At 41.4% G+C, this 27,681-nt stretch overlaps 2 protein-coding genes across 12 annotated transcripts in view; one reads left to right on the top strand and one right to left on the bottom strand.

Moving 5' to 3' along the window:
• Positions 1-27,681, top strand: part of LOC108001176 (peptidyl-prolyl cis-trans isomerase E) — a 99,306-nt gene that overhangs the window by 52,619 nt on the left and 19,006 nt on the right. Inside the window, exon 2 of one of the 3 annotated variants that reach the window (XM_062080982.1) lies at positions 15,551-27,671. The exons of the other annotated variants lie outside the window; for them this stretch is intronic. Within the exon in view, the coding sequence (XP_061936966.1) occupies positions 15,551-15,570 (20 nt within the window). The 3' untranslated portion in view covers positions 15,571-27,671. Of the gene's footprint in view, positions 1-15,550; positions 27,672-27,681 lie in introns of those variants that run through there. 3 annotated transcript variants of the gene reach the window in all.
• Positions 1-27,681, bottom strand: part of LOC108001178 (TBC1 domain family member 14-like) — a 131,075-nt gene that overhangs the window by 92,011 nt on the left and 11,383 nt on the right. For 5 of the 9 annotated variants that reach the window (XR_001766659.3, XM_062080975.1, XM_062080974.1 and 2 more), the window contains 2 exons: positions 3,810-4,071; positions 1,539-1,622 (listed from right to left, as the gene is read on the bottom strand). The gene's annotated coding sequence lies outside the window, so the exon portion shown is untranslated. Of the gene's footprint in view, positions 1-1,334; positions 1,623-3,809; positions 4,072-27,681 lie in introns of those variants that run through there. The other 4 variants (XM_062080972.1, XM_062080977.1, XM_062080973.1 and 1 more) reach the window with 2 other exon arrangements.

Raw genomic sequence — 27,681 nt, 5'->3', positions numbered from 1 at the left:
GCATGTGCCAACTTTGACAGAGGTCTTTATCCAACGAGCACGCGGGGCATTTATCGCGTTCGCCCTCCGACAGTGAACAGTCTCTCCTTTTTAACAATGTCCCGGCCGACTTACGGCCCGGCCAGCTTTAACTTACAATCAGTATTCGCTTTGAAGTAGCCCGCATACTTATCGCTTTGATTGACGTCCCCCTTTTCGTGGTGCTACTAAGCGAGAAGCATATTTACATGAAAATAAATGCACCTTGCCTGGCCAGGCCGCGTTACGAGGTAACGACGAGGTAAGGAGGGGAGGGAATCGAATCCGTCTCGAAAATTAAAGACAAACAACGAAAACGAAATATCATTCGACTTGGATCGACCATCTGGCGAGAATTATTATTCGATTTTCTCTTAAGATGCGATCATTTTTTTTATTATTACTATTATTAAACTGTCGTTATCTCGTCAGACCGATGAAAATACGAAGAATTTCTAAAAAAATTTATTTGAAAAAGATGAGGTTCACGTTTCACGAATTTTTCTGTATTATCGTTGTATATCGCTATGTTACATTATAATAATGAATAATGTTTTCATCTCCGTATATCATTATATGAATCTTGTATTACGTTATATTACATTATTCTGGCACGCGTACATCGAATAAAATAATGTTAAGCTGTTCCAAAATTTTGTTCCTTTATTTTCGAGATGTGATTTATTTTTCATTGTTATTAAGATATACAGTTTCAACTTAACGACATCTCGAAGACATAATACGAACGTCTGAAATAGACCATCGCAATGACTAATCATCTTTTCATCAAGATCGATTTTCGATTCGAGTCTCGAATGAATAATACGCCTCATCTTTCATTCCATCCAATTCTATTGGCCCAACAAATTATGGATCGAAAGAAATGGATTTTCGAATTCTCTATTCTATCCGCGATAACCGATTCGAGTGCATCTGTTGATTTGAATTGTTAATTCGAATTTCGTATTTAATTTAATCCACATCGGGTTTTAGATCACCGATGAACTACATTGGTTATATAGGTGACTCCACGGCTCTGAACGAAGACGTTCCAGAACCCGTTATGCGGTCAGCACTTTTATCTGGCGTGCAGAATCACGCGACGAATCGATTAAACGCGTTTATAAAGTGAAATCTACATTTCGAAAAAAAAGATGTCGACAGGCTTTAAAAAAAAATGACACAAACGTGTTATCCGCCAAGTTACACGGAATATAAAAGAAATAATTTAGAAATGATAAATATAGATAAGGTTACGAATTCTTGTTCGATGATAATTTTGAATCATCGCAGAACAAATCGTAGAACTTAAAATATTTTGTTTCGAATATAAACATAAAAAAAAAAAGAATTTTAAATTTATTACATTAATAAAAACTACAAACTTCGCTTATATTTACAAAAACTAAAAAAAAAAAAAAATACAAGAATAAAAACTTGAACGTAACGAAGAAGAAAAAACAAAAAGAATTTTGAATTAGAAAGAAACGATAAAAATTAATTCATTACTCTCCTGTTACCTAACGATTCCAACAAATCCTCCATGCAATCGTTCCATCTCCCGCCAAGAAAAAGAAACTCGTCCAATCTAAAAACCCTGGAGCCTGAAAAAGAAGAGATGTTGCCCGTTGAATAAACGTGTTGTTCTATCGCGAAATGAAGAACAAACATCACGGTTATTATGATAGCCGTGGACGTTCGATCCGAGTAAATAACCGGCAAACAAACTTATCGTGAAATCGTGGTTCGCGATCGCGTTTTGCACATAATAGCGAGTCATACGGTACGACACTGAAAATAACGCGGAAAACCGCACCATAGCACCGTAGCGATCGGCGGTATTGTCCTACAAATATAGCCGGCCGAGTGCACGGTGCAACTTATATATATATGTATATATATTTACATATCATTCTCGTCGATCGCATCGACGATACGCGGGCCACGTGGTGTTCGATGTTAATTTACGAGCGTTGATTTTACGATCGGTGCGCGGCAGAAAGAACGTCTAATCCAAGCAACGATGCGTGGCGCGACGGATATTTATTTCGATTGAAACGTTGGCCCGGATAACGGGACACAGGATTTACTCGAAACGACGCCCTCCATATATCGCGGAGGGTTGTACAACTATTATAGCCGAGCGCCGTCGTTCGTTACGCGAATCGAGTTCCGCGAAATTTTAATTATCGCGGAGTATCGATTGAGCTGGCGTGAACAAAAAAAATTAGAGATACGTGCTTTACGCGTAAAATGTAAAATGACACGTAGAATTTTCGTTGTCCGGATATTCGATTAATCGAAATTTCCTCAATTGTATATATTTGCAACGATGCGAATAGACGTGGGATTAATTATCGAAAATGAAATTGGAAATTAGAATTTAGAAGAGAGTGTTAAGAAGGATGAAACGGAAATTTTAATTACAACGGAGTATCGATCGATGTTAAAAATTAAAAGATACGTGCTTTGCGCGTAAAATGTAAAATGACACGTAGAATTTTCGTTATCCGGATATTCGATTAACCGAACTTCCCCGTTATCTGAATTGTACACTATCTGTGGAATAGATACCTTTACTTGCCGCGGTGGAAATAAAATTTAATTTGAAATTGATATTGGATATGTCAATGTAGTATATGCAGATATATAACTATTGGAATGAAATTGGAAATATTTATATTAAAAAAAAAAAAAAAAAAAAGAAAGGAGATTGGGTAACGTATGATGTTCGATGGAATTAAAGGGCTCGATACACACTGGTGACACACGTATAGCGGCGTTTATCAATCGAAAAATCAAATGGATGCATCGAATTAAAAAAAACGCGGATCGAAAGCTCGTGAAATCCGATGACACAGCCATTAGTCACGGTCCTTCCGAGAGGCATTAGCCACGGGCCTTGCACCACCACGGATGCGAATTTCGGAAAGGTTCGACCGGTTTTGAGAGAGCGAAACATAAGCTCATACGTCGTGACAGAAACGCATAAGCGTACCGTACGTGTGGGTGTAACTAGTGATGGGATCAAGCATATCACAAGTAGATAACATTCGAATCTTTCGTAAATATCGTGGAAAAAAGAAGCTTTAAAAAAGATTCGAATTAATTCGAAACTCGAATAGACTAAAAATTTTCTATTTATTTTAATAAATTGATTATTGCTGTAACGTACAATCCAATCATATCTTAAAAATATTACTTTTCAACAATTATATAAATAGAAAAAGATGAAATAGAAGAGAGAAATCAAAATTATATGATATTCGTTTTGATCTACGAATATTTCGCAAATAAACTTCTTCTCTAAGATAATACTCAATTTTTAAGAAACGAGAATTTTGCATTCGATTTCACTTGGATTTATAAATACATATTGTACTTGATCCCATCGCTAGGTATAACACGTGCTGACACATGCGTGCACACGAATTGCACACACACATACACACACTAAAAGATAGAACACGAAGGCGAAGCTATCTAGGCTGAACCTTTCGAGGTTGACTTCTTGAGACACTGGAGCGGAAACACGAGACGTATAGCATGGGTTCCACGAGGCGAGTTAATCCCTTGAGACAACTGGGAGCTACGGTATGGAATGGGAATGCCGAGGGAAACCTGGTGGTGTATTCTCACTCGCTACTCGACAATGTTATTATTACGCTCCCCCGTCCGCATTACGCGGATAATTTATGTCGGTCTTTACGTATAGCGTAACGCGCCCAACTTGTCCTTTTCACGTGTATATGCGCATCCGTGCGCGCGTAATAAATGCATATAATACTCACCCATCGTTGTAATCATTCACTCGACGTGATAAACACTCGGATGTTTGAGCAACGCTCTCTCTCTCTCACTTCTCTCTCCTTATGTGCTATGTTTTCGTCCGTTTCCATCGGTAGCGCCACGAGCCTCTTTCTTCCATGAGCATCCGCATCGTGGAATAATGCGCATTAGAACCATATTTCTCTTGCTAATTCGATGCAGAGGTTTACACGTGTTGTTTGCATCCACTGCATTTTGAACGAACTCACCGAGTGCAACGCCGGTCTGAAATTTAATAAGAGAAGAAAGAAAGAGGTTAATAATTTTATAGAATATGCGTAGTAATAATATCTTACGATCGGTGATGCAAACACGTCTGCCTCGCTCGACGGTCCGCGTAAGAAAGAGAATTTCGAATTACGACGCCTAGCGGTCACGGCACGATAATAATAACGGATAATAACAATAGGTGTCGTAGTAAGTTTCGTGCGTACTTTAAATTTTGGAATATATTTCACGCTTGAATATACACGCCTGTATTGTTCGATAATCAGCATATAAGAAGAAAGAAGAATACATTACACTGTCCAATGGTCACAGTATAATAATATTAAATTTTTTTCATAGGTTTTATTTTTAAAAAAGTATAATTTACATGGAAAAATAATAATACTTATTTATATATATTTTTATATCGATTAATTCATTATCATGCAAGAATAACTTTTTATAATTCAAAATTTTTAATTTCTTTCCAAAGAAATTTCTTTTTTTCAATTGAAAAGACAAGAATGTTTATTTTTTGATCTGTATTCGCACAAAAGTTTGCTACTTTTTAAATATTTAAAAAATTTTATAACAAAATAAATGATGATTTTTTGATTGGATTAAAAAAAATATAGTGGATTTAATATCAATAAATCATTCTCACGATTTTACTTTAAAAACTTACATAATAAATAATTCTTCGTAATTACAACTATATTTCTAAAACGTTCCCTTATTTCAAATATCAAGTGCATTATTTAAAATTTACATAAATGCATGAAATATCCAAAAAAAAAAAAAGACAATAGATGTCGCGATTAAACACTCGACCAACAAAAGAAACAAAACGGTCAAATTTCTGAGAAAAAGAGAGATATTCACCGGAAAGGGGGCAGCGTGGAAGAAATTCATTGTTATTCGAGGCCGTATTCCTAGTTTACCTATCATTACCCCGAATCATGCACGTACCACGACCACGAGGCACGGATAATTAAAATTCCTCCACCGTGGCAGACTCGTGGAACTCGCATTTTCTCCATCTTTTCGTTTATTTCCTTTCTCCCTTTGATCCACCCCGCACTAGCGAATTCATTCTACCATTCTACCACCACGTATAATAAGTACACTCATACACGGGTCTATTTGCGGCCGCCATAATAATTCTTATCCGAGGAGCAGCCGCCGGCTGGCACCACGCGATATTATTTCATGTGCTCAGGCGTCAACAGGATCGTAAATAGCAACGTCAGACGTACGACAACCCGCCCTCGTCGTTTTCATCGACTGTGCCCTCGCACAAATGGAGGAGGATCAGGCCGATGGCGAATCGACTGTTTTCCATTCATATGAAAAATTCCTTTTATTTCAATCTCGCGTTACACGCGGCTACAAAATTTAAGAGAGATTAATCTTCTTTATGTCACGCGAACGAGGATTTCGTGACAATAGAGTGAGAATTTTTTTCTTTTTTTTTTTTTTTTTTTTGCAATTTAATCTTCCAGTTGATATACCAACTTATATACGTAATTCAGAAGTAAAGTAGATGTTTACTTTTTTAGGATACTTTGAGGATAATTTATATTCTACCGTTATACACTATGTTTCATTTGACGATGATTGTGTCAGTAGATTGTTAATTGAATATTCCAAGTTGAGGGAGATCGAGCTTAACGTACGTTTTCGTTAGGAACGAGGAAAAATTTACAAGATACACGCGTTATTCGTTGAAATAATTGATCAATAATCGAAATTATTATAAATTTTTGCTTTGAAATTACTCAAGTTTCGAGCTTGGAATTAATGACTTGAAATTAAATCTTCGCAATAACAGAATTGTTCGTTCGATATTCGATCATCCGTTTAACAATTTAATCATCCAAATCGAAGAAGCGACAGCGGATGACAGCGTATCAAACGATTTATCCCCTCCTCAAGAATCGCGAAAGTTAAACCGGCCTCTTTTCGTGGCCGTATAATTCGCCCGTGTTGAATGCAAATTTATCCACCCCCAGGGGTTACGGTGTCTACGGCACTGCGCTCGCGTGACTATGACCACGGCCACGAGCGAATTTATATCGAAACCACCAAAACGTGACAACGAGCGGGAAACGTTGCTGACGACCGGCCGAAGGAGAAGGAACGAGTCTTAAATTCACATTAAACATTCATCGGGATAGAGCTCGCTGACAGGAGGCCGATGGAACGGAGATAGGGCCATTCCTGATCGAGCTAATGCGATACTGAAAACTGGTCGAGGTCTTTTCGAGCTGTCTATCTTTTTCTCCTTTTGTCCGGCTTCCCTATAACCTGACGTTTTCACGTGGCTCGATTAAAAAATTCCCTCGGATGGAGGGAATGTGCCACTTTTCTTCCAAGTATTTTCATATATTCGTGGAACATCTTTGAAGGGATACCGAAAGATCGAATATAAAAGAATATACCTTTCAAAAGGTAACAAAAGATATCCGCAGTGCACTTGTAAAATTATCAGTGGACAAATATTTGTGAAATAAAAATTCCAGAATGGGAACATTAAATTTGACGATTGAATAGAAAAAGTATTGCTTCGGGAAAAATTGGTTGTGAAAAAAAACCGAATTTCGCGAATTTATATATCCGCATAGAGCAAACGCGGATGAATTTCGCGGTCTGTAATTAATGCTCATCGTAGTTTCATCGAAAATGGCATATAGCTAGCAAATCTCTTTGAATAGTCGAATATTCGAAGCCATTGAACGTTGATTCGATACTGCTTTCCACTAAAATCACTCGAAACGCGATTCGCATCGATATTCGAGGCTACAAATATTTCCTCGAAATCAACTAAACGTTACTGTATCATACGTACACTCAATGACAAAATGATCGCACCTTGTCTACGGAATAATAAAATTTAACTGCACATCTAGCAGCAGAAAGAAAGATTGTACGATCACAAATTTTATTTTTACAAATTTCGAAAATTTTTAGCGGCCAAATTCGAACTTGCCACGCGAGAAAAACGAAACCTCCTTGCCTTGATTTTCATCATCCTTTTATCCCGCGCGAACAGAAATCGATCGATCAAAAAATAACACATAAACCGCGATTGATTCTGACTATGCACATAAAATTCGATCGCATTGATCGAACGACTCTGAGAATCATAAAGGATGCTCTCTCTTTTCCCCGCCGTGAAAAAAAAAATCTCGCGCGATTATTTCGTCGAATCGTTTCATTCACACGTTTCATTCGCGAAAACGATACACGCGGGTAAGTCGCGATAAAAACGTTCTCATGGCAACCATCTCGAAATTAAAACCCGCGAGATAGCTTCAAAGCGATTACGCCTGGTCGCAATAAAGGAGTGAGGCGGATCTTGAGAGAAAGTAATTCTTTCGAATATAAGCGAACAAGATTTGAAGGGACACATGCATTCTTTCGTGTGTGCACATACACACACACGAGCATTGTAAACTCGGAAACGATCCAAGCGATATTTGCAACGCCTCGCGACGATCGAGGCGTGTAATGACGAGAAAGAATCGTAAGAGCGGTATATACAGAGGCGACAAATATCAGAGAGAAGAGAGCGAAAAAAAGAGGGGCGAAACGGGCCGGTTTTCAAGCGGATAAACTCGTTGCACAGATCGTTTAGCCATCGCCCGCGGCTTTTTCTGATTGCTTCTCTCTGCCTTCTTCACCCGTGATATTATACCGAGCAATTGAATTTCTTACACCCCACTAAGTACTCCACGCTTCCATTCTTCTCTGTTCCCTCTCCTCCTCCTTTCGATATATCTCTTATATCCTTGTAATTTCTCTCTCCTCTCTCTCTCTCTTTCTCCGCTTTCTTCTCTCTTTTCCTCTTTCCCTTTCGCCCGTGAATGAATTTGAGAAGTCGAAAATTTTCTCAACAGCCGATATCGATATCGCGCAAACGAGAATTGGATGTAATTTAGGAATAAAAATCGCGCTTTTACTCGAGCCTTTTCGATCTTATTACTCTCTTAAGCATTGATCCACTTGTGTTACGAAATAGTTTGTTTTTTTTTTTTTTTTTAAATCGTTTATTACGTTACGAATCTGCTTTTTAAGAAAATCTCGTAAAAGAAATATTTCCTACTCGGTGAATCGGTACGCTTAAGTAAAAGATTATTCTTGTCGATTCCCTTAGAAAGAATTTCTTTCCATTATTTAAAAAAAAAAAAGGAAAATATACTCGTTAAATTCTTCGTTCAACGAATGAATTTTTTTTTTTAATAAGAAAAATTAAAAATACTTTCCACTTGAAATCCTGTATACGTATATAAATCACTCGAGTATATGACAAAGATTCTAATAAGATTCTCTCCATCTATTTTCTACTCATTAAATTCTTGTTCATTCCTGTCGATGCAACGACTTACAAAGCTTTCTGCTTTAAGAAAAAAAAAAGCCTGGAAATAACCTCGTGCAACCAAATTTCCAATTACACAATTAAAACCGCACCAAATCGTTTGCCGTTCAAACCGAGGTAAAGGAACAACTGTACGCGCTTGACACGTACAGCATAATACCTCCGTTGTAAAATTCATCCCTCGAATACATGACTGAGCCGGTGTGGCCTTCCTTCCTCTGGAAGCGTTAATCGCGGCGAGAGGATCGTATCCCACGGAAGAACGCACAAAAATAGTAACGGCCGTTCTCTTCGGGGGACCATGGCGATGTTTCTTCGCGCTGGAACGCCGACAAATCGCTCGCAACGTGTTGTTAATCGCGCGAAGAGAGGAGCTTTCAAGATTTAGGGCCGATCCGAAAATATTCCCAAGATTTTTCTGCGACCGTCTTTTCGTTACGTAGGAATTTGATTGGCCGATCGATACATATATAAGGATGGATTAAAGGGATACGAGAGTGAAAAAAAAACAACTTCGAAGAGTTAGAAAAGTTACGTTAAGATAAAAATGTTCACTTTGTTCTGTAAAGTATAAATTCAATGGTATACTTGTTTGAATAGAAGGAAGGAAGCTAATCTAGATTTACCATAAGTTTGGACAAAGTAAAATATTGGAGACATTAAACGTTAATAAATGCAAAAGTAAGAAATAAGAGACATGGAGTTTTGTCTAATATACAAATTCCGTATTTCTAATTTACATTTAATTTTTCGAGAAGAAGAAAGAAACGCAAATCAGCACTAGAAAAATCCGAAAATATTAACCTCGCCAATAAATTTTCATCCACGTCGTTCCAAGAATCCGATGCCAAGGATCGTTTTCGAAAAGGGATTCGAAAGAAGGATCAGCACGTGTGTCACTTCCTTTACGGCTTTTTAATTAGCTTTTTCCTCGAAGCTAACGACCGTACCTATAAGCCCATCAGGTCCCTGGATACACGTCCAAAGTGTGTCCGTGGAATCGTCCTGTGACTATTTTTAAATACGTTCCCTTGCACAACATGGCGCCTATTTATTTTCCCGCTAAAAGTAGTCGCCTTTCTCCCGGCCCCGAGCACGTCCGTCATTTCGATCCTCTTCTCTCCACCATCCTCTCTTAAGTTCAAGGTAATCGAGACTAAACTTGTATCTACGCCTCGCGTTACAATTTATCGGTTCGCAGTTTTCGATCAAAGAGCGAACCCTTTCGAATCGACCCGTCGAACCCAGTAGAAACCATCAGACTTCTTTCCTTCTATTTGAATACCCTGGACTCGCTTTGATGTCACGGCGCGCGCATCAAGCGAGACAAGTCGCGCGGGTTTATGCGGGCATTGCTATTTTACTAACCGCGACGTTGTGATAACAAACTGTGACGAGCGAATGGTTTACCGCTCCCTTCGTTATTTGGCGCCATTCCCCTTGCACAGATATTTGGAGATGTTTCAAAGGAAACAATATCGCGGAAAAATAGCTGCTTGGAATTGTAACGATGCACGAAACGATCCGTGGGTGAAATGTGAAATTGTTTTTCCTCGTTTCCTGAACGTATATTTGAATCGATAGCGCCACTTCTATCACAGTTTAAATTTCGAACGTATTTTATACATACGTATTTTAATCGACAAAAATGATAGTAAATTTTCCCTATCAGAGATTCACTTGTCTCGTACAAAGTTTGGAATATAATTAATTTAATAATCTTCTAATATTTATCTCGACTAAATTATATTAAATTACTGTTATCGTATCATTCAACCCAGAAACAATCAACCAGACCATCACCAATTTCTAGCTAGTATTGTTCCAATTAATCCAGTTAATTTTATACCTCTTTTTAATATATATTCACCCATTGTGTCTCCAAAATTCAATCGTATGACAAAATTCGTCGAATAGTTGATGTTGCGTTAAAGCCATTGAAGAAGAAGCCCCTGCGTGCTCCCATTTCTGATCGGCTTACCTTGTTACAAGGTCGCCTCTCCTCGCAATGATCGAAGGAGAGAAAGTTTTAGGTGCAATATGGCTTTCATCACAGCGAAGGGAGGGGAAAAGAGGTTAGCCGGCTGACAAATGAGAAACGTAGAGAGTGACGTAGCCGCGCATTTCGAGCCACCTGCTAATTGGACGCGGTATTATCAACAAGATGCCAAACGAAAACGCTTCCACAAGACGGACGCCTACCTAATTACACCCCCTCCCTTCACCCGTAGCCTGTTAAACCGAATCCATTCGCGATAAATCACGCCACTTCACCGCCGCTCGATAACAATCGCACAGACGAACGTTTCACGATGTTGCACGAATTTATTGTGATCGCGATAGGGGACGACATAGTGGGCACCTGTACGCGACGAAACTCGTACAACTTTTGGGACTGAGGGGGAGGGGGAAGAGGGCCGGGTTTTTAAAATCCTATAAAGAATTCTAACGAGCGTGTAAATAAAACCGTACGAACTAATTTCTTTCTGGGAAAGGAAAAGGCAAAATGGGTAAAATTAGAGGGAAGATATCGCTTTGGAGATTAATATTGGTAAAATCGATTTGTTTTTGGAAAGATTTGTGCTCCGATAATCCAGACGGGATCGGAAAATGATGAAATTTTCGAAGAATCTTCCTCGAGAGACAAGATTCGTTTCTTATTAGATCTTTTTCACAAATATGCGAAGAGAATTTTTACGATCGTATTTGAGGAAGCAAAGGGAAATCCTTTTGGTCATCCGTGCTTATAATAAACGTTCGACTATCGTGTATTCCTGACATTCCGCTCGACGAAAGTCGAGGGAATTCCCGGATTCCGCGTGTAACCCTCTACACGAGGTCGTGAAAAAAGTTAGATGGAGAGCCGACACGAAGAGAGAAAAATCGATTTTGCGTGTGACGATATCACGAATGTTTACGACATTTGACAATTTCTCATTTCAATTAAAAGATCCTCCCACGTACGATCCTTTATAAATAATTTCTACTTTTTCGGAAATACGTTACTTAAATAAAAGAATGTTGTTGAAATTCGTGAGAAAGATCGGTATATAATATTCATCGACTGGAACAGGAAGATGAAGGGGAGATTTCTTAAAGCGCGCCGACCAGGGATCGTCTCAAGAGAAGGCTGATTCGTGTCGGTCATTCAGGGTGTGAAAGTAAAGATAAGGCCCGGCCTCGGACCTGGACCGTAAATTTTTACGACGACCGCTCCATGTGTCAATGTTTCACGAAATTCCTGAACCCACCGGGCAAAAAGAAAGAAAAGAAAAGAAAAGAAAAAGAATCAAACGAGCCATCTTGAGAGATTTCCAAAAAACTTCTCCTCGAGACCCCTTTACCCTCGATGCTTATCGAGGGTATTCCGCGATTATCTCGTTTATTAAGCAAACCGTACGTTTAATTTCGTTTAACTCGAATCGACGGACGAAGGGGAACTCGAAGCAAGGGGAGATCGAACCAGTGGATCTTCGAACAACCGATTAAAAACTCGTGGCCGATCGATAAACCGATAATGCGTGTGTACAATTTTATATACGAGTGATGTATATTGAATGGTAATTACCAGAGATGAGATCGAGATTCAATATGTACAAATTTCGAGTCAATTTCAACATCCAATAATATTCCAACTAATATTTCAACCATTATATACTTGAAGTACATCTACATACAAACTACATATCGAATCTTAACACGAAAAAGTAATACCAAAGATTGGTATTTTAATTGTCAAGCATTCCCTAAAAGTTCAAATCTACTCGCGAGACGCTCGATCCCATCCCTAACCTAACTTAATTAAACGTATTCAGAAATAAATTCGTTCGCGTACGATTCGAGCAAAATTCGAGCAATATACCAGGTGGATAGGTATTATAAAAACGGAGGCGTCGATTATCGTTATTATTCGAACCCGATGAAAATCTCATTTTCGACGTGTACCTTTTTCTAGTGGCCCCCGGTAGATTTTCGGTCGAGGGATTGCGCCATCTCGATGCTGGAAATATCAGGAGCGGCCAGTATTATTGGGCAAGATGAAGTTATTTGGGTTAGGTCGGGTTGGGTTGCGTTATTGTCTGTCCGGCTCGAACTAGCTCACGTAATCATAGAGCAAAGCTTCTGATCCTCCTACTGTATATATATATATATATACACGTAAGACGCAAAATGGTACGTTTCCTTGCTCGAGGTGGCTTTTCCTTCCACGAGGCCGGATGAAATTGAAAAATGAAATTGATTCCGCCAGAGCCTTTGCAATGCCCCGTACACCGTCTTATTAGATCTATTTTCCAGACTGTATATAGTCGTAAAGTTAAAGCGATTAAGGGGCGCGCGGTGATAGGACGCGTTTAACTTCTCATTTCGACAATTTTTCGACGAACAGAGAGAAAGTATCGATGTAGGAATGGAAATATAAAGTTACAATATCTTTTGTAATCAACACTTATTTTTCTAAAAAAATTGTCACTGAAATCTTTGCATATGAAAAATTAATATTGCGATAAGAATAATTTTTGAGATCTTATTTAATACTAACTTGATATTATAAATAAGGTAAAAGATTAATCGAAAGATTGGTTAAAATCGAGCATTAGATTACAAAATAACTCTTAAAGAGATACGTTTTATATATTTTGATCGACATTTTTATATAGAAACTTTGTAATATATCAACACCCTGTATAGTACGCGCACACAAACATTTAACGATTATTCAATATTCGAGGCCATATAAATACCTTCCTTCGTAACTGAAAGCTTAAACGGTTTAACTCGCGGTAAGTGGATACTTACCGCTAACTTACGATCGACTAAGGGAGAGAGAGAGAAAGAGAAAAAAGAATTCAAGGCACTCGAAACACCGTTGATACTCGATCAATCCATCCGAAAAGTCGAAGTTAATAAGGGTCGATCGAGAGCAAGGAGACGAGGAGGACTCGTCGTCAGGTGTAAAAAATAAAGGAAAAGGGACATCGTCGTGAGGACCCCGTGTAAAAAAAGCGAGAACACCGACGCGGACGTACAAAACAATACCCTTCGAGCCAAAAGTCGAAACGTCGCGACCACCATCGTTCAAAAAAGAAAAAGGAAGAAAGAAAAAAAATAAGAAAAGAAAGGAAGGAAGACGCTGGCTGGCGAACATGGCAACAATTTATTAAGGTATCCTTTTCCACCGGGGCTGACATGTCTTGGACAAATTGACCGTGCGTTAACTCGATGGATGAATACATCCCTGTTGATGCGCCCCGAAGAAGAACTTCAGTGACTCTCAGCCCTGCATTAATATGCCGGTTATCTACTCGAAACGTGACTATCGAAACGGGATAATGATGAATTAGTGAAACGTAACACGATCGTGCTCTCGCGTTAGACACCTGTAATTGATGAGAGAGTTTCGAACGATGAAACGACCGAAATTATGTCGGATCACCGTGTGATAATTGTCGAGGAATGAAGATGGAGAGAGTTAATTACGCGCGAATCCATACTTTGCCAATTTCGATAATCAAAACATAATCTATTATCAGAGGAGAAAACTTCTGATAATTGAATTTCGCGTAACGACACGATACGTAGATTAATACGATACACGCGTAAAATTTTAAATAATTATTCCAATAATTTTGAATGCGTTTAAAGCATCTCTTCTTCTAAATGTGTAACATTATTTATAGAATAGATATAAACGTTGAATAAATAAATAAATCGTCTTTTCTTCTTTTCATTTCGTTCGTTCGATAATCGATCGAATCGAATCACTTAATCCTCCTTAACACAGCCGAACGACTTTCTCGACTGGAGAGTAGAATCGGTAGAAAGAACACGGCTACGTCATAAATCCCGCATCGTTTAGAGACAAGGGGAGATGGAAAAATGGTACGCGCGCGATACAAGGCGGCAGAGAAGTCGATCCTTCCAACGACATGTGCATCGACCAACGAGCAATTCGAGCACCGATCCGGTGCCATGCAACCATCTGTCCTCCCCGTCCAGAGAAATCCAAAGATCGCGAACACCCGATATTTATTTCGGCGATTCCCTTTCGACGGGAAGCCCCTTCAAAATTGAATGCCTTTATAAATCATCCCCGATAAGGGAACGAGTTCTTAATGCGAGGACATCACCGGCTACCAAGTCGCAACCCGAGCATCCAGCGTGCCCCTCCTCCACCCTCTTTCCAACAACCCCTTTCCCGGGCCTTTCCCTCCCCCTCCCCCCTTTATTTCACCTTTCCCCTCCCTTCATCCCCGTTTAACCGACTCTATCGATACGCAGAATCTACCACACACCACCTCCTTATGCCAGGCATCGGACTCGCCGGCCTCGCGTTTCTTCTGTGTATCCTTCGCCGCGAGATCAGATAAAAAAAAGGGTGGAAAGGGTGGGAAACGGGAGGAGGAAGGGCGACGAGGTTTAGTTTGTCACCATCGTTTAAAGGGGAAGGGAAGGGAGCGTGGCCTGCGAGGGGGGGAACCGGCGAGGATTTATTGGACTTGTCTGGGAGAAGAATCAAGACTCGTTGCGCTTGCCACGAGACGCAGTCCTCGCAGCCAAGAAAGCCAATTAAATCGGTCGACAGTCCCCAAAAGATTCTGAGCTCCCTCGAGCTCCTCTCCACGTCTTTCCACGGCCTCCGCCGTTTTACCACCACCTCTTCCTTCTTTCCTCGTCCTCCTCCTCTTTCTTCTTCTTCTTCTTCTTCTTCTTTTTCTTCTTCTTCTTCTCCTTCTTCTTCTGACCTTTAATCCTCCTCGCGCGCTTCCTTTCTCGCGAACTTAAATCGGACGTCTTATCTCCCGACCCGATACGACATGCCTCGCGACTAATGTCCAGCCAGCCGGCACCGAAGAGGATTTCGTACAGGCGAAAGACGTCGAGAAAGGCTGGATAACTGTCCGTATTTTCGAGAGATTGATCGGTACCACGGCAAAAAGACGATCCCCCGTTTCTTTTCTCTCTTTCTGTCGCTTCTCTTTCTCCCTCCAACTTTCTGGTTCTCGTTTGGGCAAGAAGGCGGAGTTCCCATGGAACGAGTGCATTTCGAATGCTCGCCGGTCGAAAGAAAATGATGGGGTTCGCTCCTAATATCTCGAGAAATATATCTTTATTTTTTAGCGACCCGTCGATGGGGGTAAATTACTCGAGGAACGGTTGTTTCTCCTCCGGAGGAGAAGGAGAAGGAGGAGGAACGCCGAGACTTCGATCAACGATACCGTTTTGCGTTTATAAGCGCGCTAGAAAGCGGACACGTGATAATGATTATTCCTTGATTGCAAATCGCTCCGGATGGATTAAATTTACATTAAACGGAATTATGTGGAAGAAATGCTCGTTACAATAATCTCATTATCCATAACCACGAATCATCGTTCCAAGTTAGAACGATTTTCAGAAAACTATACTATTTAAAAAATTATATCCGACGTTGCATTGTCAACGTAAAATCAGAATTAATAAAACCCTTCTTAATTCTTAAAATCCTGATATCATTCATCGATCCAACTATATTACAATGTAACTATGTAACAATAATAATAGTAATAATAATCAATACCGCCCTGCGTATATCCGAGGGGAAGAATTTTCAGAAAATTTTCCAAAACGATAAAAGATAAATTCCCATTTCTGAAATCCGTATTCGAGTAAAAGGGAGTTTTCCTCCCCCGGCGCTGTATCCTCCTCCGGTATCCTACGCCATTAGTACGATAGGGGATGGAAGGGGGAGGAGGGAAGGTTACCTTTCGAAATCCGTTCCAGGGACAAGTTTCTCAATTTTTCATCATCGTGGAACGGTGGCTCAAAGAGGCAGCCTCTTTTCACGGAACGGTAGACACTTTGCAGAAAAGGTGCGTAGATTTTTTTTCGCGAGGTCGTTTCGGCGCATTCCTTTGCGTAGGCGAGAGAGAGGGGGGGAGGCGTAGGGAGGGAGGGAGGAGGCCAGCAGAGAGGAGGTCTTTGAATGCGAGACCGCGGAATAATTTATATGGAAAGTGAGAGAGAGACGCTTCTTGAGGAAGCATTGTGCTTGGACTTGAATTAAACATCACCCTCCCCTCCCCCCCTCCCCTACCCTACCCCCTTGACTGGTGAGGTTCTGGCTGTGCCTCTTGGCGATGTCGTGACTAGCGAGCACCGGGATAAAGGGGGATCAATAGGGGCGGCAGGAAGTAGGGCTCTGCTACTATACAAACCGGCAAGGTATTCCTATACCTACCAACTACGTATCCCGTGGGACGTACCTGCGTAACGAGACAGAAACTACGACTTGGTTCGCTATCAGAGACCGATTTATTGATATTAGCCTCATGGCCGTTTCCAGCCACCCTCTGGAAACATGTGAAGAAATATATATCGCAGGGAGAGCCTTGTGTGTCGCTCGTGTGTTATCGATAGAAAAAGATTCTCGCGTGGTGTAAAATTGTGGAAGATGGAAAAGGTGTAAGAGAAAATACGAATCTTTTCTTCTCTCTCTCTCTCTCTCTTTTTAAATCTCTAATTTTAGGAATCGAAAATTCGAGACCCGAGGTGCTCGAATTTTAGAAAAGAAAAGAGATTTTTTTTTGTGTCGAGGCGATCCAGGTTAAAAATAGATTCCTTCAAAAAGCAGAGATCATTTATCCCGTTTTCCGCGTATCGTTCAAATCGAAATTCTTTAAATGAGAAATTATCTTGAAATTTTTCTTTCGTTTCGCAAATCCCGAGTTCAACAGGCGTAATCCGCGTAATATCAGAACAGATTTAAATAATTTCCCTCCACTTATCAAGCGATCCATCAAGCAAACTTATATTCAAAGCGGTAGACCGATTCTCGTTTCCTCAAGAGTCAAAGTCGGTCGTTCATTCCTTGTGAAGCATAATTGCATCTCTGAAAGCGTCGGTTTTATTGAAATAAAATCAACGGTGAATGAGCGAGTTAAAAACCGTTCCAAGAAGATTTGTGTTTTTTCTTACTTTTATTATTACTTGCTGAACGTGAGGGCAGGATATGTGGTAAACACGATAAAACGCGAGAAAATTTCCTTCTTTCTCGTAGTTCATTGTCGGCGAATAAAATAAATGCGCTTGATGAACCGCGCCTCGCACGAGAAACGCATTTTTCACGTTAATAAGAGATAACTCGAGTAGCGCACGTGTTTGATTTGCATTCCGCGCACTTTCTTCGCTCGAAATGCTCTTATCAATGTATAAAACACGAAGCCAGTAACCGGTTGGATACTTATCGTTGACCCGAATAACAATGGATTTACGTCGCACGCCTGGCCGCAATAATGGCGTACCGGTTCGGACACGACCTCCCTCGAGCGGAAGTTGAAGTCTCCTCTTCGATTCAACGATTTCAAAAGTTCAAGATGTTGACATTTTTATTCGTTACGATCCGTATTCTGTAACATTTTCGACGGAGAAGTATTTCTTGAAGTTCAATTTATTCATTTTTCTTTTTCTTTCTCCCTTAATCAAAATATAAATTATTATTTCAACTTCTTCGTCTTCTACTTTAACGAATCTCTCGAAGATCTCGCATGCGAGGTTAAAATTAAATTCTTAGGAGAAACGTAATGGAAATAATAAGAAGAATATGGCGAAGAATTTTAATATCGTCAGAAAGAGAAAGGGTCGAAGGCACGTGGCAATCCGTAACTGAAGTGTCCTCGTCATATGGCGACCGATAGGCCACCAAAATAATGATGGCGCGCAACATGCCTCGAAATCGGCGAGTGCTCGAAAACATCGTAAATTCCTTGACTCGATCGAACGGCCATCTGCCACACCGAAAGTTAAAAAAAAAAAAAGACACAGATTGCCTCTTAAATTTCATTCTCCTCCCAGTAACGATGAAAAAAAATAAATAAATTTAACATGCTCACTCGTGTCGTTGGATCTGATCTTTTTTCGCGTGCTTCGAAAGCGACACTCCTCGACCAAACCGCCTCTACGCATAATGGTGGAAGCACGAGTGCGATGCTCGACTAGACATTTCTTAAAAAAAAAAAAAAAAAAAGAAAAAGAAAAAATATGACGCTTGGGACGAAATGAACCGTGTCTCTCGAACAGAAGTTTGGAATCGTGTATCGATGAACGGATACTGCTTTATAAATCGTTCAATAGGGGTTCCTCTAGATTTACGAGACTCGAAAATTGCATTTTTTATGGAAGAAACAACCAATTCCGTTTTTATTACCATTTTTCCTTTTTTTCTCCCCCAAACTCAATAACGCTCCCCATTTATGTGATCTTCAACTTTTTAACGAGCAGGCAACGAAAAGCAGACAGCCTCCATTATTTTTCCACGGATCATTTTGACACAGATCTAATAAGTCTAACGAAATACCAACATACAGCCTTCCCATTCTCGAACCCTAAAGATTTTCGTGAGAGCGGCGTGAAAGCGGTGTTCACCCCTCCCCTCCCCGTGACCACCGCTCTCCTTTATGAGTTGTTGTCGTCGGCAACCTGTTCAAATATACTCTGGCGAGGGAAAGTTGACGCGGGGTATGACGCGTCCTCGTGGTTCCAACGAAACTAATCCATTATTCCGTAGAGGCGAAAAAAGGCGCCAAGATTGTGTGTTGTGTATCCCATTGAAACGTGGAACAAGAGTGCGCTTCCGTGGATGGGATCGAAAGAAACGTCCTGAAATAATATTTGAGATGCACGCTGTTCGGAAATAGCTTGGATCCGCGCGTTAGTGGCGTAGGAACAAATGACCGACAAATATGTATACAACACTCGGACAGGGAAGAAAGATCGGCAGCTGTCCTCGCGATGCCTTGCGATTTGCATCCAGCTTTGCTATCCAGTTTCGTGTCGCGTTCTCGAGGAATCGATCGGGCGCGATCGAGTGGAAATAATAAAGAGCAGGTGCCCGTTTAATTAAATTTAGCGCGCTCAACACCCACCCAATCTCGAAATTTTTTCCACCGTCTTGGCACGTGATATTTTTTGTTCACCAAGCCACCGTCGCTTTTTCCAACCCGCGATAGATCGAAGCAAAAGTACGGCAGATCGGTATATCGGTAGTTCCATTACAATACTCGTTCAAGAATTGTCCTTTCCTTTTAATTGTACTTCTATTGCTTTTCTTTCGAATGAAATATTACAATTATTGTTATTATTATTTCTATTCGATGTAAATTACAGTTGGAATTTTATCATTTCTCGCCAGTTGGAGGAAAAATAATGAAGAAATCGTCGGATCGAATTCGAATCGAATAAGCTCCTTTCTCGCTTCCCCCCGATTGATTTCTTTTTTATATTCGCTCCTCGCGATTGCATTCGGCGAACGACGCACGATACTTGGAAAGAGCAACACACACGATCCCCCACCAGTCGAGGGGTTAAATCGTTCGAACAACACGAGGGGATGGAAGAATCGCGAAGTCACTATCCAGCCACGGTGGAATATAAATTTATGGAAGATAAAGTTTGACGAGGGCGATGGGAAGCGGAGCGGGAGGGCGGGCAATGGTTTCAATGCGCCCCAAGGCGTTACTTTTCCAAGAACTTTGTTTTCTCACCGAAATTCCGGCTGGCAGCTGCAACAACAGCAACGAGGCTATGCCTATCCTTTCACTCCAACTTTATCTTTATAAACCTCGGCTGCCGAACTTCGAGGACAAAGTCCGCGGCAGAGGAATAACAGGAGTTTCCCGATCGTATATGGACCATTTTTTTTCTCCCCTCCTTCTTTCCTTTCTTTCCCTGTTTCCCTCTCTTTCTTCTTCTGTTTCGGATAAAAGCGCACGACCAATCTCGGATCTCGGCGAAGAAATTTCGAAAGTTTACTCTCGCCGACGTGCCGTGAACGATATCGAAACGAGGGGGAAACGAGAGGATCGTTGGCTAATAGATGGAACGAAAGACAAAGAGGAGAGAGGAGGACAAATGGATCGAGATGCCCTTTTATTTATTTATTTATTTATTTTTTTCCCCGAAGCGCAACTTGATCGATCGTATAATGATCGTAATAATCGGCGAGAGAACGAATAACCGTTTAAACGACTTGCGAAAGCGTGAAATTTCGTTAACGTTTATTATAACGTCGTCCCCCGTCTGGCTCGCTCGATACATGGTATTATTATTTGAAAAGCTCTTCTCGTAATGTCGAGAACATTTGCTTTCCCGACTAAATATTTGCCGCGAGCCTCGGGACGATTTTAACATCTCAAAGCACACACTCGCCGCCGCGCTATGACGAGGAACTGTCTTCTTCTCTTTTTACAATTTTTCTCCTCTCTCGCTCTTCCTTTTTCCCTCCCCCTTCCCTTTCTTTCTTTCTCTCTTCCTTTCTTTCTTCCTCTTTTTTTCCTTTTTTTTTATTCGGGAAACCTTATAGCCATTGTGTGCCCAAGAATGGGTCTCCACCACGCACACGACCGCTGTACAATGCACAGGACCAACGAGCATCCATTGTTTCTATTGTTTGTCTATACGCCGCTCCGCGTTGTCTACGGATCTTTAATTTAAAACACGAATTTCCATACGGTTTCGTGGTTCCCGAACTACGCATTCTACCCATACACTTTCGTACAGAGAAAACGAAACTGTTTATCTCGGTTTTTCCCCACCCGTCCCTTCTTCCCTCACGCACCACCCCCTGCGATGAATCGTCCCATCCCATACACCCGTGAACCAATTCCACCATTTACCGTATCGTTAAACACCTATTCTCCCCGCGTCTATGGGCGACGATCGAACCGGCAATTTCGAATGGGAATATCTGTCCCACGTGGCGACAAAGGCAGCTCGTCGTCCGAGGCCAGACGAATCGGTGGCGGCGAACAATCGCCACAATCAACCACCGACCAAACCCCTGCTGGCCACGACGCCCAACAGATTCTCCGATCTCCCTTCAACCACGACTCTTACTCGTGAGAGGCGCGAAAACTTCCACCCGGCCGAGAATCCGACAATTATCGCCGCGGGGATCACGCCCGCGACGAAGGAAGGAAGGAAATAAAGGAGGGGGAGGGAAAGGAAGGGGTGGCGGATCGTAAATTACGGAACGGCAACAATGAGACGAGAGCAGGAATCTCCCTCCTCCCCTTCTCCGTCTATGGGTGGCCGGCAAGGGGGCAAATATTTACCCCGGCCAAAACTGGAGGGTAATAGATTCGAGATGACTTTTCATTTAACCGGGCACAAAAGGTGGAGGCGCGTTTAGGGCCGGAAAACTCGCAGCCACCCGCTGCGGGGACGATGTGCCCGGAACGATTTCCATTCAAAGGAAAGGGAAACGTAGGTAGCCGTTTGTCAACCGGGTTAGCTAATTGTTATTGCCCGCTAATTTCCTTGGATACCGGTTTAAACGGGGGAGCGTCTGAAAATGCGCGCGCCCCCTATCTGCAACGTTGTATCGATACATTGTGCTCGTGCCATTTTACTCGCAGGAACTCGATTATCATTCTTTGAAATCAATCCTTCGATTTTTTTTTTATTTGTCGTATTGTTGTTTCGACTGTTGTTTTAGCATCGATTAATATACACTTCGATCCGTGTATACTTGATGAAATTGTTGCTTTAGGTTACATTAAAATATAAAAGTAATTGTTGGGCAAATTGATAATTTTTGGACGATCGATTTCCACAAACGTGGTATTATATTTATTTGTCTCGATGACGTTAATAAAGTTAATCGTGGAGAGGAGGGGGCGGTGTTCAAAGTGATAACAAGTGTACACCCGTAAGGCGGTCTCCATCTACAAACACGGGGATCAAAGGGCCCGGGCAAAGGACGACAGAACGCGTACGATAACCTCTCATAGCCACGATCCAACGCTACCAAAGACGACGCTTTGTGAACTCCGTGGTCGTTTGTGCGAAAGAGAAACGTTAATTATTATCTCTCGCTAATTTCCCAGATGTCGTGGACATTGAGAGACCAATTATCAAACGCCACGCCGCAAGAATCGACCCGAAGAAACGCGTTCAACCCTAGAAATAAATGATCCGTGGTTCTTTTCTCAAAAGGGAGCAACATCTCTCTCTCTCTTTCTCTTTCCCTCTCGCTTTAATTGCTGGACCAACGCCAACTTCTCGATACGTGCTACCGTATTTGATGCAGCCTAGCAAAATCATCCTGATCTACGGTCGATTAATATTTACTGGAATATAGAGACGTTTCAAACTTCTTCCCCCGTTAACAACTTCTTTTTCAATTATCCAGATATTGGTGATTTCGTGATAAAGGAAGAAAGAATTCGTAAGGAAAAAGAAAAGGCAACGATAATGGTGAAACGAAACTTTGTCATTTATCTGTCCCGTTTCGATGAAAAGTTTCGCGATAAAAGTTCCATCACGAAACGAGTCCAACGGAAGATGACAAGATATCCTGTTTTCTGACTGATTTCGCATCATTTAACTTAATTTCTTCTCGTTTCGTCAAAATCCTGTCTTTAATTTCGCAATATCGTTTTGTCTCGCTTGCTATTTTGATTTATCATTATTAAATATTATCGTTGAAGCGAGAAAAGATGTCAAAGGGTACGTATTTTGATACTTTCGTGGATTGTTGAGTGATATATTTTTTTTATCGTTCGATAAAGAAATTTTTGCAAGAAAATTATTACATAAAAGAAAGGAATTGATCAATATCTAAAAAAGACACGAAACCATGCACCTCTCAAAACCTCCATCCGAGTTCAAATTTTTTCTACAAACAATAATAATAAGAAAAAAATCGAGATGATAATCTCAACTATAAAACACCCTGTACAGACACGAGACAGCAAATGACACCCGTTAATCGTTCAGAATCGCTCTTTTCCGTTCGAATCCCCCGTTCGAAGGTGCACGCCACTCGTGATGCATTACAACTTCCTCGAAAACCGATCGAGACCCTGACACGTGACACACGACGTGCACGAGCACAGTGCACGAAGAAGAGAAAAGAGAAAGAGAGAGAGAGAGAAAAATGAAGGAAATCGGTTTCGAAGATCGTGGTGGAACAGCTGTCCTTGACATTGAACACACTGCGGTATGCGCGTCCACTTCCGGTCGAGATTGAGCGCCACGTGGTCGCGGAGGTGCCGTGGACAGCTGCGAACTTTTAAAGTTCGAAAAAAGCGTGGAAAGCGTCGGTATCGATACTTTTTGCACGCGCAGCGGGGGGAGAAACATCGTCGACGACAACATCCTGACATTTCCCAGCCCACCGGCTTTTCTCCCTGGATTTATAGACCATTCTCTCTCTCCCTTTCTCTCCCCTCCGTTTCGATTTCTTTTCAGACGCTTCATACTTGACCGGCTTCCCTATCGTTGTCGCTCGATATCGTTATTGCGATTCCCTCCACGCATCAACGCCGGTCTAAATTCTTAGGCCAATTACTGGGAAGCTCTATCCCACGCGAAAACTTCGCCAAGTTTTACGCGATTACACGGGAGGAGAGAGAAATTTTCTCGACGCTTTCCCAAGAATATTTACGTTTCGAAACAGACAGTGAAGTTCTTCCGATTTATCGATACGATCCTTCACATAATAAAAAAAAAAATTCATTTTACTTCTTCCCTTTATTCCGTGAACGGATACCATTTTCGCGGGAGGAGAAAAATATCGTCCTGACCCGTCGTGTCGCCTCACGGAAGAGAGCGAGAAAACTCGTGTACCTCGCATGGATCCAAGAACAGATGGATCGAATTCCTAGGAGTACATGCCTATACAACCCCTTCCCTCCACTCCTTCGTCGCTAATGGGTGTGCACACCAGATCCAAAACACACGACGCGGTTATGCTCGCCGCACACAGAGAGACAGACCTTAGACCGTCACCGTCCCCCAGTATTAATGCGATAACTAACAATAACAAGGTGAACCCTAAGCTATGCGCCGAGAGACCAGTCTATGTATTTTCGTGATTTCCGCGATGCCTCCGGCGCGGTGGATCCCTTTATAGGTAGGGAACAACGACGCAACGAGAACTTTGATCGTCGTGTTACATTGTGGCAAACCGCCGATACGAACGCTGGATAATCCCTTTTCGAGTAGGGGACGAAGGGTACTTTACCTCCAGCCAGGTTTGCCCTCGTTCAACAATCCCTTCTCGACGTTCTTTCTCGCCTTAGGACACTTAGGGATACGGTGTTTTACTCGGGGATTTCGGTTCTCGTTACGGTAATAGACCGGGGCACGGCTCTTCTTGCTCCACGAAAGTGTGGGTAGATTGGTAACGTTGTGTGAATTCGTAGATTTTTTTTTTTTTTTTTGGATGGTTTGGTAACGAATTAGTTTTAATAATAACAGTTGTGATCCAAAGTAGTATATTTCATATCCCTTCCCTCGCTCTATATGTCGATTATAGATGACTCGTGATGTCGTACGGAGTTGATGCTCTTTGAGATTAAGAAGCTTTCGAGCTAATTGATTTCGATATTCGTCGTATCTGGCCCCGGAATTTTTTCAATTTTGGGTCGTCGTAAACAGACGAAAATAATTTCCATTCAGAAAATAAAATCTCTGGACGAGTTTCGAATTTATCGCGCTTGAACCTTATCGCGAACGATGACGATGGGCGTTCAAAGTTCAATCGCCAGGAATTTTTCGTAATAAAATTATTTAATTTTCGTGAAAAAGAAACTGTCCTTATCGATCGAGAAACTTTGGAATTACGCGCGCTTGCATAAAAATTCCTCCGCACGAAAGAATATCGTGTGCCTGTCTCGCACGCACGCAATTTTAATAAACCCAAAAGGGGAGGAGAAAAAATATTCCCTTCGAAGAAGGGGAGAGAATCGAGAGGTCAGGAAAGAAACGTTTGATCATCCTGTTACACTTTGGCTAACCACGACGTCGGTGAAAGAGAGAACAGAAGAAGGATAATCCTTCTTTTCCGACGAGAGATTTCGAGAGAGGGAATCTTGACGAAGTTTCACCTCGAGGCAGGCAGGTGCTGCACGAAACGCGGAACGCACCCTTTTTCGGCATTCTTCGACAGTCAACGGGGAAGACGCTCTCTCTGCGACATTGTTGACCCTCTGCCACATGGCGTTTCGCATATGGCGCACGTTCTCCGTGCCGGTTATTTTTATACGGTTCTCGTTACGTTATGAAATTCAGCACGCGGTGGAGGCGGATAACACACGATGACAGATTGGAGGCTGGCCCGTTTAGAGAGAAGATTACAGCTGCGCGTTCAACCCCTGATCGGTTCGTTAAAAATGCGGAAGGAATCGTGCATGGTGAAAGAAGAAAAAAGGAGACGAGACGCGTGCACGAGAATATCGCATATCCACCAGATTACCATCGCTAAGATATTATTTTTTGGGACGAAAGAAAAGAAAAATATATCTCCTCTCGATCGTTAATTAGAAGATCGGGTTTAAAATTTTCGCCATTCCGATCCGATTGATGATTCATCCTGATAGATCTCGAAAAGATAATTTAAAACTACCTCGAACTGTATCCTTGAACAAATAACAAATAAAATTTCCCTCGGCTCAACTATCGAACGTTACTACTCATCGTCCAAAACTGCATCCATTAAGAGATTAAAACGAATCAATCCGTTGTATACCGGGCGAAAATTCCATTACGTATTTACGCCGACATTACGATCCCGCGATGCATCCACGTCGTTCCTTGCATTGTTCGGAAACTGCGGGTGGAAAGGATTAATATAGGCGATGAAGAGCGTAAAGTCAATCGTGTGAAGTCTCGCGTAAAGTGCGCTTCGTTCGTGGAAATCGAGGTAGTTTAATCAGAAAACTGCAGGGAGCGGGGCCACGCGTAGCAGTAAGTACCCTCCATCGGTGGAATGTAAGGGCGTTTAAGTAGATGGAGGGTATAGACCCCTGTCTACTCCATTTGCTTCCAGCCCGAGGGACTTCCCCGATATATATCCCAATATTCCTGGTAACAATGATGAATCACTGCAGAGCACCTCTTGCGCAAGAAGTTGCACATCCAATACGCTCTGCAACGTCTCTTCGTTCCCCGTCTACCTCTGTCTCTTTCCGTCCATTCTTCCCATCTCACTTTTTCTCGCCGCGATACTTTCAAATAACCCGGTTTAACCGTAATAATACCGTGTATCTCCAGTATCCAGCGGCGGTTATGTAAAAAGGCTGATGTAACAGCCGGATAAATATAAATGCATTAATGCTTACTTTGAAAACTTTTCGAGGTGCATTAGCTTTCGAAAGTAAGGAAAAAGTACGGGAACGCGGGGAATGATCCCGTGCAATATCGAGAGATGATTGCGTTTCCCTAGGTGTACGTGTTCGAGAACGATACGGTGTTTCAAATATTATCATTATTTGAATAACGTTGCTATAGATTTGCACATCATTCGTTTCAATAAATGCAGCTGAATAATTTCAATCTATCGAAATCTGAATATCATTCTCGTAATGAATACACGCGTGTCGCTTGTAATATTTGACGACTTAATTTATAGTTTCGATAATTGTGTATACAAACGTGGTATTGGCGCGAAAGGCGACGATCATCCGTAATAACCGAAACAAAATAACATCTTAATCTATTCGACTCGCCGTATAAAAACAGTGTGGACACGTATATAACGCATGACAAATCGTTCTTCCCTTGTTTGCGAACCGTATAATCATGCACACGTATGCAATCGTTATACTTAATTTCTCCCGTTTATTCCGTTCTTTTTATCAGCATTTCGTTAAATTTTCGTTTAATAGCCGCAAACAGTTCATCCGAGTACGCGTATACGCGAGAGAAACAAGGAGAAAAAGCGAAAGAGGAACGCGGTTATTTATTGGCATGATAAATCAACAGTTGAAACGCGTTCACGGCGACCAATTAGCGTTGGATGTTAAGATGGTTGGGTCAGAACCCATGTAATAATGACGAATCAGTTCGGAGCCGGTCTGATGGCATGGCTGACTGCCTCTTATTAATAAATTCGCTTCCCATGCGACGTCCTATGAATCATTCGATAGGCAACAGGGGAGATTCTATTAAACTGATTGGTTTATGCCTCTACAGTTCAACTCGTATCTATTCGTCTTCGTTCTTAGGACCAATAAACACATTTATACCCAATCCACCTATATTCCTGTTATCGATCCTGCGACCGAATATCCAAGTAGGCAGCCGGATATTTGTTTAAAATATAAGACATCGATTTATAATTTATTAGGAAAACAATTTATGTACGCTTGCCTCTCTTTTTGGTAACGGAAGAAAAAAGATACGAAATTCGAAACATGAAGTATCGATAAACGTAAGAATGTATTTTTCATGGCTCAATAAAAACTGACAGCAATACAAATGCTTTTTGT

Source organism: Apis cerana, linkage group LG10 (assembly GCF_029169275.1).
Source record: "Apis cerana isolate GH-2021 linkage group LG10, AcerK_1.0, whole genome shotgun sequence".
Lineage (NCBI taxonomy): Eukaryota > Metazoa > Arthropoda > Insecta > Hymenoptera > Apidae > Apis > Apis cerana.
The sequence above is the reverse complement of the archived record's forward strand: the minus strand, read 5'-3'. Positions and strand labels throughout refer to the sequence as shown.